This window comes from Dermacentor variabilis, chromosome 1 (genome assembly GCF_050947875.1).
Source record: "Dermacentor variabilis isolate Ectoservices chromosome 1, ASM5094787v1, whole genome shotgun sequence".
Lineage (NCBI taxonomy): Eukaryota > Metazoa > Arthropoda > Arachnida > Ixodida > Ixodidae > Dermacentor > Dermacentor variabilis.
This window is the reverse complement of record NC_134568.1, coordinates 103,513,268-103,525,612: the sequence shown is the minus strand read 5'-3', so window position 1 is coordinate 103,525,612 and position 12,345 is coordinate 103,513,268. Positions and strand designations below refer to the sequence as shown.

General features: G+C 46.9%; 1 protein-coding gene across 1 annotated transcript in view; it reads right to left on the bottom strand.

Moving 5' to 3' along the window:
- The window catches only part of Oseg2 (intraflagellar transport protein Oseg2), an 85,799-nt gene that overhangs the window by 32,555 nt on the left and 40,899 nt on the right, over window positions 1-12,345 (bottom strand). The window contains exons 17-28 of the mRNA XM_075691871.1: window positions 9,326-9,462; window positions 8,156-8,348; window positions 7,998-8,090; window positions 7,272-7,349; window positions 7,105-7,185; window positions 6,079-6,325; window positions 5,642-5,762; window positions 4,968-5,115; window positions 3,824-3,913; window positions 3,275-3,372; window positions 1,758-1,893; window positions 21-137 (exon numbers count right to left, since the gene is read on the bottom strand). Of these exons, the coding sequence (XP_075547986.1) occupies window positions 21-137; window positions 1,758-1,893; window positions 3,275-3,372; window positions 3,824-3,913; window positions 4,968-5,115; window positions 5,642-5,762; window positions 6,079-6,325; window positions 7,105-7,185; window positions 7,272-7,349; window positions 7,998-8,090; window positions 8,156-8,348; window positions 9,326-9,462 (1,539 nt within the window). The remainder of the gene's footprint in view (window positions 1-20; window positions 138-1,757; window positions 1,894-3,274; window positions 3,373-3,823; window positions 3,914-4,967; window positions 5,116-5,641; window positions 5,763-6,078; window positions 6,326-7,104; window positions 7,186-7,271; window positions 7,350-7,997; window positions 8,091-8,155; window positions 8,349-9,325; window positions 9,463-12,345) is intronic.

The following is a 12,345-nucleotide window of genomic DNA, read 5'->3' as shown; positions in this document are numbered from 1 at the left end:
GCACGTTGCGCTCTACTCACGCCATACGCTTCTTCCCACATGTCATTGGCGCGGTACATGTTAACGGCAGCCTTCCAGTCGCTTGCCGCTAGGTAATGCGCTTCCGCTTGCAGGTAGTTGCCTTCGCCCTCTAGTTCCTGCGTGATATATACGTTCGTGAACACACACACACACACACACACACACACACACACACACACACACACACACACACACACACACACACACACACACGCACACGCGCGCGCGCACGTGTGTATATATATATATATATATATATATATATATATATATATATATATATATATATATATATATATATATATAAAGGAAAAATGGAACAAAAGGAAAAGGAGAAGGCGAAGATGATGGTGATATGAACAGAAGAGGCATGAATAAGAAATAACAGTTAACCGGAAACATTTATTACAATCGAATATCCAAATAGGCGTCTGTAAGAAAACCCACAATGGTCTTCGTGGACTGACACGAGGAATATTTTTTCTTGGGCCTAAAGGGGGCCTTCAGAAAGTGGCCGGTTAACGATGCTTGCCAAATATTCCTCCATTGATTGTCTTTCTTGCAAGTACAACGGGAACACACAAAGCACATGGTCTATAGTCTCCCGGCACGGCGCAGTTCTCACATTCCAGGCTGTCCGCACGGCCAATGGCGATAGTGTTGTGTAAAGGCCACTTCAAGTCTCAAGTCTTTGCAGAAGGCTTGCTTGGCTTCTTTGGATGTTACACTGGTCACACTCCTACGTGAAGTACACTTGTGTACTTCACGCAGTACGCGCAAACCTCTCGTGAAAGGTTTGTGCGTGTTTTTCGAAAGTGACGATGCCTCAATGAAACGGCTTTCGCATAACGGATGTCACTGAAAAACCAAATATTCCGATCTTATAGGGGTGGTGAAAGCGAGCTACAAGAAATTTCGAACTACCTGACCAGAGGACAGAAAGTGTTTAAAGTGGCTGATCGCCAGCGCGAGAGGTGACAATTTTTGCTGTCATCGTTGCTCGTGAGATTACAGCTCACCGCGACAGCGTTAATCGACGTGACGCACGGGTATGCGACGGCTTCCAGCCACGCAAGGTTGGATGAGTCAGCATTCGAGCAAACGATATCGACTGGCTTGACTTGATACCACGGAGCTGTGATGACGGTGCAACTAATTCTAAAACGTGGTGTCATAATCGTTGCTCTATACGCTTTGAACTTCAACCGTTCGCTTTCTGAGACTGAGTTGCGTTGAAGATGGGATGCCACTGAGCACTGTCGAATTGGCCTCGTACCCGGCAGCGAGAGTGAGTTTGCTGTTTACATTTGCTTTCACCGCACGCATAGGATGGGCAATTCTACAGGGCAAATACACTAGCTCTAACAATATCGGGGTCTGCAAAAAGGATGCATGAAACTCGCATAACGGGAAGCGTGGATATTTTTTCGCCATCTTTTGATCATTACCTATCCTCTTTGCGTCCTCTTGCTCTTGAATGTAAGGAAACTGTTATCTAACGCGCACGTTTAAGCAAGCCATCTACTGGACACTTGCCGGCTACGCTGACTTATGAAATTTTACAACTGCTACCAACATAACCGGCATCTATTATTTCTGTTATTTCTATACCTAATACAGCGCGAATCGTGACGCTGGTCATGCGCATTCCGATCGTATATATAAACTAGAAGAAAAGGTAAAAGATAAACGAAAGTTATCAAGGCCTTCAGGCAAACGTAATCTTGGGTACTTACTTTAGCGAGATGCAAGTGTGTGTCTGAAAGAAGGTCTGGGTGAAATTCCTTGACTACACGCATCATATTGTCGTACTGACGATACCTCTTATACATCGCAATGGCCAAGTCGGGCTCTTCGATGAACAAGTAAAGCCTGAAAAAAAAAACGGCAGAGTAGGAAACGATCGCATATTTACGCACATAAAGCGCGTAAAGAAAGAGAGCGCGATATATCAAACGATAAGCACTTGAACGAAATGGGCGAGAAACGGCGGGCTTCTGTGTTTTTGGTTGTGCTTCCCCCACTGGGCCGCACCCCCCTGGTACCGTTTTAGCGTAACTGGGGCCGAATTGGCCGGCAGCCTTCACTAATCATATGTACGACATCGCGACTGGTTGGAATATATGCTCTTACGAACAATTTTAGCGTAAGGGCGTATTTGTGGAACCGGGCACCTCGTTCGTACGTTCTCTTTGCCATTGGCACGCCGACTTCGCTAATAGTATGTCCAGCATCAGGGCCCGCATTCACAAAAGGCTCTTGCGCTATATTTGTTCGTAAGAAAAAATTCCAGCCAATCCTTATGTTGGACCTATCATTAGTGAAGGTGGCCGAGCAATGGCACATAGCACTTACGAACGACGAGCTTGGTGAATACGGACCCGGGATTGGCTGGCACCTACTTCTGCGATCAGTTATTGCGTAATTTTTTTTTTGTGACTGAGGGTCCTGAATCTGCGGAAAAAAAAAAACTGCTACACGTCGTGTGTGCCGTAAACACGTGTAAGAGGACTCGTTGCAAGGAAAACATCGCTGGTTGTAGCGTAAAAGATAAGACCGCCTACATAACTGGGCTGCCAAAAACGCTAAATCACTGACTACAAGCAAAAATCACAGCTTGTCGTGTAGGCTTCCGCCGCGAAACCGAAAACAGAGCTTGTACTTACCCATTTTATAACTGCGCTGCTGCGAAAGTTTTTGTCGTTGTTTCACTTCTGATCAATTGGGATACTTTGTTTAGCAGGCGCACAAGAGTAACAAGATTTTAAGTCGGTTGTCGCGAAATATCTGGTTAGTTTCGAATTTTTTAACATACCGAGTAGTTTCTTTTCGAATACGAGTAGTTAGTGTGTAATATTCGATTCGTATTCCAAACTTCGAATATTCGCCCACCCCTAGCATTAGCAATTTCTTTAACTTTCAGTTGCCTTCGCTTTACAAAGATTATAAAAATAAAACCCGGCAGTTACCTTTTCTGACAACTGCTAAGCACTGTAATGGAACAAAAACAGTCCAGCCTTTTCCTTGGCTCACTCAGTACTCTTCGTGCGATGGTAACTTCACTAAATACCGCCCCATCGGTTCTCCTGATTTTTCTGGCGACCTCACCTATCCGCATTTCTAACGGGTACTGACCCGAGCTCCATCATAGTCTGGATCCTCGAGTGAGGCCATAGAATAAAGAACCAGCTGGAGTGCGCCTGCGTGCCCCTCCCTTTAAGGGTTCATCCGTCGCTCAAAAGGCGGCACTCACTTTTCAGCCTCTCTCAGTTTTCCTTGCTTCTCGAGCTCCGATGCCTGCTCAGTGTACATGCTCGTCACATCTTCCGGTCTGAGGTGGAGCTTGGCAAGCTGCGTGGACAGAAAGTCACTTGACACAACACTGCTCGCCTTTCACAGACAAGTAAAATTTCACGCGTGCAGTTATAGTCGCGTTAATAAATGGCGGTTGCATATTTTTCCCGTATTCTCCCCCAGTTTCCTTAAAATACCTTTTTTTTTCATTGCGGCTTATTTCGCGCTATTTACTCCGCGTAATCTTCTCTTCCTTCAATATTTTTTCTTTCGAACCTTTTTTTTTTTGCCATTTCTTTGTCGCCGCTGTTCATTTTGGATGCCGATATATATTATAACTCGTCCTTCGGCGGCCTATTTGACCAGGTTCAACAAATACAGGGCGAAGCCTCGAAACAGAACTAGCCATAAATGGGGGTCAAATGGTTTGGCTGCACTTTTGTATACAGCGACTCGTTTGTCAACGCTGCACAACTACAGCCATATAGAATAATTGAAAGGGTTTTACCTTCAGTGCTCTGTCCCATTTTCCGGCAGTGTTGTACATTTCAATGGCCTCTTTTATCTTTCCAGCTTCCACGTAAAAGTGTTCCGCCATCTGAAACGCAATCATGAGGCGATTCACAAGAGGTCGCTGAAGGAGCAAACTTACGCGTCGACGGCACAATCGAAAACCACACGAACAGACGGCGGCGCGTTAACTGAGCTGTGCCTTCAGCGTGCTTCGTCACATATTTTCGAGCGACGCATATCTGCCGCCTCCGTCAATAATAATCCGAGTAAGATTTCTTACAGCGGGTAACGGGCCTGCAACTAAGGTTGCGCTTTTTAATTCGCCCATTTGTTTGTAGGAACGATACCCGGAGCACGTCTGGTTGTGCACTTCTGGCAAGATGCGCGTCAGTTTGCGTGCCGATGCAATCTGCGCGGGTTCGTACCACATGCAACGAAGCGGCTGCCGCCAGGCGGCGGCCTTGTGCAATACAGGGTTCAGCGAGAGCAGGGGGAAAGTAAACATGTCCGCAGTAGAGATTGGTAAGCGGCGATTCGAAGATTGGTGAAAGAAACGTAGGGAAACGACAATCAACGGAGGCGTGCCAAAACAAAGTTCACAATAGGGGTTCAGAAAGTTTGCTTGTGGGAAGTCGTCGTGTTTTTTTTTCCTTTTCTTTTTTTTCGCTTTAACGTAGGTAGGACATTAGGCAATATAATAACAAGAGCTTGGTGGGGCAACCCACCGCCCTGTTCCAAAGGGGACGCTCATAGCATCCATCCATTCATTCGGGAGCAGACGGACTCGGCGGTGGTTACAGGCATAGGTAATAAAAATTAAAAATTTAATTCTAGGGTTTTACGTGCCAAAACCACGATATGATTATGAGGCACGTCCGTAGTTGGAGATTCCAGATTAATTTTGACCACTTGAGGTTCTTTAACGTGCAGGCATAGATAACTTTACAATACAAAGACAGAGGTTTTAATGAAGAGAAAGAATATGAAGTAGGAAAGGGCACGATGCTAGACTGCAATATGAGTTGTAAAACTTGATTAGCTTAAGCAGGCAAGGTGACTATTTGTCGCCACCCCGTTTCAAAGGGGATGCCATTAGACATCATCATCAATCATCAATCATTGGGGCATGGAAACCTGACCTCGAGGTCTCCGGTCGAGTGGAAGTGCTGAGCCAGCTTGCTCTGGTACCGGTTTAGCTCAGGCGTGTCATCGATCACCTCGATTATCTGCACAGCCTTTTTCCACTGCCTTGCATTGATGGCTGCATCCAGGGCCTTCACTGTCTTCCTGCGTGAAAAGGTCACCCATGGGCAGGCGCCGTGTCGCTCATGCGTAGCCTCAGCGAGCGCTATAGGTGGGCGTGCTCTTCGTCCTGTCACTCCGCGCGCCGACTGAGCACCACGGCTAGGGCCAATATTCTACTAACCTAATTTGTAGCGAAGCACGAGTTGGCATAATTAACTGACGCACTAACTTTACAGATGTTTAGGGAACTTCTGTATGTAACTATACAATGTTGTGGAATACATACTGCGGGGGAAATGAGGAAGAAATATTACGATGTTCTGTGCCCCTACTTTTCCTGCGGTTGATAGCTTGCTCAAGACGAGCTGCAGCATGTAAACAGGATAATAACATGCGTAGCTTTGCGTAGCTGGATAGTGGACGATACTTAAAATTTCCCACCCAAGTACAGATGAATGAAGATAGACTTAAAGATTAACAAATTCGTTTACCACACTACTCTTGTGTGCGCGCCTTAGTTTTCTCAACTGCAGTGATGACATCTCGGCAGCTCCTCGCGACCACCTACCCTGCCTCGATGAAATGGTTGATGGCCGCGTCCAGCTGCCTCTGCGAGACCAAGTACTCGCCCCATTCCTCTTCAAGGGCCACCACGTCGCCGGGATTCCGTTGCCGAGAGAGCTCCACGGCTGCGCGCAAACGCAACAATAAGAAAGAAAAAAGACATTAAATAAAATATAAAGAACTGCAGTAAGTGTAAAGAGAATAGAGTATAGGCAGAGAGTAAAGTATGGTAATGCAGCCACCGGCACGCGGGCGATATCACGTTGCCAGCAGAAAACTCTGTGGTGCAAAACGCCTGGAATAAAAAATGAGCACTTCACGATGGCGCTTTTCTCGGTGCCGAAGCATTCAAAGCGTATGTATCACCAGCGATGTTTGCCGCCGAGCGCCAAAGCCTCCCTATGGCGGTTTCGCTGTTAGCGCACTAGACGACGCGCGCACCTTTTGCGTAGTGGTGGCCCGCACGATAGCACTGCAGCGCCTTGGCGTGCTCGCCGAGCTGCTCGTGGAGGTTGCCGGCGTGCTCGTACAGCTCGGACTGGGTAAGCGCCGCGATGACGCGGTCGGCCAGGTGCCGCTGCTGCACAAGAGCCGGCACCGAGCGCAGCACCAGGGCGGCCTTGGCCGGAAGACCGGACTTCAGGTACAGCGAGACCGCCTCTTCCACGTCGCCCTCTTTCTCCTTCAGCTGCCAGGAACAGACGACCGAAACGAAACTCAACTGTTATTTACGTAAGCTAATGGCTCAACTATGTCCGGGCAAACGCAATCGCGCTCCAGCATGATTTGCTATTTGTGAATTTTCCGGGGCAATCGTTAAGGGCAATATAATGGGTGAAAGTGAGTATCTACATATTTTCTACGTAATAATTATCTTTCGTTTCCTGAAAGCTATGCCATGACGCATTTTCTTTTCCTTCTCGATAGTCACCTGCCGTGGCAGCTCAGTGGCGTTGCGCTGCTGAGCACGAAGTCGGGGGTCCGATGTCGGCCGCGGTGGCCGCATTGCGATGGCAATACAGCAACAAAGCTGCCTTTTGTGACAGTCTGTCCGATCGGCTGCGTTAAGATTACTAGGATGTTCCCTACAACATTCTCTACAACGACATCATGCAGAATAATCTTGCAAAATATGCATTGCGGAAGTGTTAACCATCGTGAACTCCTCGCCGTTCCCAAACTACTTTCAACTATTAAAAAATTACGCAATGCCCCGCGCATGGAAAAGCGAAACAGACAATTCGTTTCGTTTTAGATTTTTTTGCGCTAGCTGTTGGTGGCAACATTTTTAGCCGTTATGGGGATAAAAATTGCGATTAAATTGATGCGTAGAAAAAAATAACAACGGTTGCACTTTTCCACCAAAATTTATTCGTATCGGGCGCTCTCAAAGTGATCAATTTATATTTTGAGTTTCAAACAATATACGTTCCGAACTGTAAAACGAGAGGCAACAAGTGCACTTACCTCGGCTGCTTTTCCTTCCATGCCGTTATTCAGGAGCCACTCAAAATAGTCCTCCCGGAGTTTCTCAACGTTGTGATAATTCTGCATTACATGTGCGATAAAAAAAAAAAGAAAAAGATGTGTCATAGTTTGCTGCCAGACACGGCGATAAAAACAGCTCGTCTTACTTTTGATTCGGCCAGCTGGATCATCTCGTCCCATTTGTGCATATTTTTGTACATCTCCATTGCCTCTTCAACTTTATTCTGTACGCAGCATGAAAAGCGGAGAAAATACATGGCGGATGTCGTTTTAGCAAGTCATCATGCGGACAATAATCACTGTAAATGTGCGGGCTATAGTTGCGATACGAGTTTTAAGTAATCTCCCCTCGACGACGCCATACCGACATGAAAAAAAAAAGACACAGAAGAACGTGTAACTACTTTCCAACTCTAGGATATGAATAATCTTTGTCGGTTGCCTGTTGTGCAAAGAGGAACCTCTGCCCCGGTATCGCGCTGGTTTGTCCGCGAAGTACTTTTAACTGCCAGAGAGAAGAGAGAGAGTGACAAAGGAAAGACAGGGAGGTTAACCAGAGATTATCTCCGGTTGGCTACCCTGTACCGGGGGAAATGGATGCGATAGCTGAGAGAGAGAAAAATAATTAAAAAGAAATCTAACTAAAAATCTAACCGCCAGATAAACTGCGTATGCGCCCAAGCTCCTGCTCAATTAATGTAGCTAATTTTCCACGCTATTATTCCACCGCATTGGTCGAATCACCACAGCACGCCAGTACAGCGTCCTTTATGCACTGGTGCGGTGCGCCAGCTAGCGAGGCCTCAACCAATCAGCATTGGGTTATGTTCTCAGCTGAAAGCTTGGAGCTGAACATCCCTTTTAGCTCGTACCTGCTCGAGGTAGATGTTCTCGGCCAGCTTGAACTGCTTATCCAGCATAGCCATCCGCGCCCTCACTTCGTAGTGGTCGTGGCCGTCTTGACCCTGGAAAGGAATTAGCGTGGTCACTTGGCATATACAACAGCCGTGTGCTGCGTGCGCGCGCATACCGTGGCCATTGCGGCCTCCTCTTGGAGGCGCATGACGTGCGCCAGGAAGCGCGCCCTGGCCAGGTCGCCGAGCGCGGCGTACGAGCGCTCGGCCACGGCCACCAGACGCTCCTCGAGCGCCATCTGCCCCAGCGTGCGCCACATGGTTTCCGTCTCCTCCGTGAGCTCCAGGCTCTCCAGGTATGCCACCGCTCTGCACACGAGGAGAAAAAAAAAAGGAAAAAGGGAGGAGTGCATTTGCTGTAGACGCAGGAGCACTCCAGACAACATTGGACAAGGTCTTCGGATTATAGACTCTAGGTCCAGTTGCCGGAAGGTGCCAAAGATTGCGATGTGGGAGCAGACACACAAGGGGATTAAGGCACGTGTGGCTCGCCAGTGCAAAGATTGTCTGACAGTGGAGACGGAGCCGTATGGCAGAAGGGAGGGACAAGTTAGCTTGGCTGCAGGTGAAGAAAGAGAGTGGGTACCTCGTTCCACCATGACATTGTAGTAATCCTGACCATGTGGCTGCACTCATGTGAGTCTCGATGGTTACACATGATGACTTGTTACGTCTGTGTACCGGCTCACAGATGCGCAGCGTTTCGTTTGCGTGTCTAAGGGGCTTTTTAACTGCTCTGAGTGAGCCAGTGAAGTTGTGTGGCTTCATCGACGTCAGACAAGTTGACGACATCTTCGAGTGCATCGTGTATAGCCTGCAGCTAAAATAATAATGCATACTGAAGGCATGTGGCGTAACTACGGGTAACTTGTATTTTAGGATGTGCCGGGTTTAATAAAGCTACGTGCCCTTCATGTCGGTTAAATGCAGCGTTTGCTTAAATCACACAACGTTCCCTAAGAATGGTTGGCTCAAATGCTGGAACCAGTTGAGTACCCGTCGGCAAAGAGCGTCGCACTGCATCTCGCAAAAAAGAAGAAAAAAAATCTGCATCTAAGCTTATTCTCCCGGCGGAGTGAAGAATTGGCACACGTGAAAATATCCCAGTGCACGTGTTGGGCGAAACTGGGCAAAAATTAAGGGGTGTGATTGCCAGTGCGTTTCTGTGACGAAATCTCCGCCGTTAACTGTGTGTATACGTACCATCAAGATTATAGAGTGTAACTTAGGCACAAGCAGAAACTCCCGACTGCCGATGTTTATAAAACCCTGCGCGAACACCTCACCGTCCGAAGTCGCCGTCGGTGATTGCTGTGCCAAATTCGATGAGACCTTCCTTCAGCGGGTAGCCAACTGTAGTGAGGCCTTCGTTGACAATGACTTCGGTCTTGCCATCCTCGCGCTCAATATCCGCTACTTCACCCTAAAGAGGCGCAAAAAAAGAGAAGACAAAGCGCGGACATTTTTTTTTTCATTATTGTTTTGGTTCTTGTTAATGGCTTCACTGCCCTTGTTTTCCCGTTGGGTGTTAGTTTACAAAGGTAGCTACAGCTACCAAGTCTCCCGCCAAGTTTGCATTCAGTAATCAGGGGTGCACCGCATGGGGGCTTAATTTAAGAAAATTGTACAAGGAACGTATGCATTTTACTCAGTCAACGCCGCAGTCAATTTTCCGACGACGACTTTGACCCCATTGTCAACCACCAATAACACCTTTTTATTTCTCGACATGTTTTATGTACGCTTTTTTTTTCGCTTCGTAAGCTACCATGCGGCTATGAGCGAGTAGGCGAAGCTCAGCGCGGTAGGCCAAATATATCTATTGCGATTAGCGAATGTGTAGTTGACACACATCTTCCACTGCGCGGGTCTTAAGTCACTCGCTCTCTCCGGCCTACCCTACATCTGTTCGCTTTGAGTGCAAATCCAGGACGACCTATAGCTTGCTTCATCAGAAAGAAAGACGGAGCTCGGGCAGACCTTGCGAGCTGGAATGTGACAGTAATGCGAAAAACAAACACAATTCACTAAATGTTGACATTGTTGGCTGCAGGCAAGTTCATGCAGGCATGTCTCTGCCTGCAACTAACACTATCAATATCCAACGAATTGTGTTTGTGTCTTCTCGCATTACTGTCACACTAACGCCTCATAATGGGCGCACATACATTGATGCAGTGTTAGGGCCCTATAACGGAAAACAATCCCAATGTGTTTTTATTCCACTCTCCTGACGTCAAATTTGCGTAACCGCCGACGCAAGCACCAGGCGATGACCCGCAAGGTTGTCTGAACAGACCAATCAAACGCTCTCCTCGTTTATAGGAAGTCACTTTTGTTTGCTTTAATAACGAATAACATTGCCTACACTGAGCGGCTTGTCTTTATCAAATTGGCTAACAATAGGCGAGGATCATGCTCAAATGGAGAGGGATTCGATCGGGCCGAGCCAGTGCACTGAAAATCGATAATCGCGTGAAGAGGGTGGTGCCAGCGTCTGCGATTGGTCCGTTTTCCCTTACTTAGCTTGATATGGCTGGTCGAAAATCACCGTGGCATGCAACGAAAGCTTAAGAATGCCGCTAAAATGGATCCTCAGCAAAGAAGAGTTGGTAGAGCGAGGTCGTAAACGTGCCGAAAGTGCTCGAAAACGTTACACGGCCACGCAAAAAGTTTTATTGTACGCAAATAAACCCATGTTTTCCGGCAGGTGCGAGTAGCCAGTACAGGAACAATCGGCGGCAGCCATCTTCTATTCCTTTCGGAACGGGGCAGCCTGCGGCTATTGAGAAAAAAATTCAGTTTTGTTCGGCATGTTAATGCACCTTTAACGCGTACACGTCGCTTTGACACGGTGAGTTTTCGCGGTTTTGTGGCGTCGCGTTAAAGGCAGGTGAAATGGGTGCAGCCCGAAAAGTTTTGACCAATAGCCGAGGGCAAATGGCTAAAAGGCGTCGAATCAGAAATAACTATTATTCTTTTGTTCGGTCCAGTCATGCATAATCAGTGTGTACGCGTCATATCAGATGGGGAGCTATCGCGGTTTTCGTGACGTCACGTGACAGACAGACGAAGTCTGGGTGTTTCAAAAAAGCTTTTGACCAATCTCGGAGGGCTGATTGCAGAATTGGAATAGAAAAGTTAAAAAATTATGGGGTTTTACGTGCCAAAACCCCTTTCTGATTATGAGGCACGAATAGAAAAGTTTCGAATAGCTTTACGTTATCGCGCCCTTGGCGTACAATTGTATCGGAAAGCAGATTTAACGCACTAAATTAAGTCGTTTAATTGTTCAGAATCTAATAGTAAAGCTCCGCAAAGCTCCGTGCTTAATCAGCACAGTTTTACTCAACATGTTTTCGATGAGTCCTTGCGGCATTTGCATGAGACGAGGAATTTCAAAATTTTACTGAGAACAGCTGTTCGAGCAAAGAAATGGGTCGATTCTGATCGTTCGTCAGGCTTTGGTTGAGGCACAGCACGAGGAAACAAACAAAGGTCCGACCTGGGATCAAACCAAATTTCGTGCGTTTTTCGGCTGAATATTCTAATCACTGCGCCATGATGGCTTTCTTTTTTATTTTTTATTACACGGAAGCGAAACGGAATAACTTACCCCAGCACAAGAAGCCCCATGTGAGTACAGCCAAATTCAGCCACAAATCAAAGAGAAAAGTTCAACCTAAGAAAAAAGCGAAGAAAACGATCTGCTCCTGGAAGATGCTCTTGGTTATTCGCAGTGGTTCGGCATTCTTGTCAACCAATCTTACTCTCCACAGACTCGTGTAATCCAAAAAAGAAAAATGCGGTCGTAAGGCAAGCTTTCTTTCTTTTGTTACATCAAATAGGGAGATTTAGAAATGTATCTGTAGTGTACGCAAGCGGCTTTGCCTACGCAAATACCCAAACGGCACTTTGTGGTCTTCTGTAAGCCCGGTGGTTTGCGTCCGCAAACTTTAGGTACGTAAAATTTAAAACTCCCTAATCGGGGTCGCAGCCAGAAGGGGGGTTGTGGTACAATAGGCACGTGAGCTTTGCTTCTCTTCAACACACGCGTACCCCTTTCTTATGTGGTAAACTTCGACTCGTGTCGCTTTCCTTCTTTCACCCAACAACAACAGTCCAAGTGCACAATGCGATTCTTAAAGGGCAACTCCGGCGTTTTTTTTTTTTTCGCGGATATTGTCATTTTCAAGTGGCACTGACAGTCCTGTCACCGGTAGGGTGGTTAAATTTGCTTAGAAACTCATCAATAACTTTAAATAACCAATAAACGAAGTACCGAAACCGAAACGGGTAGCTGCTT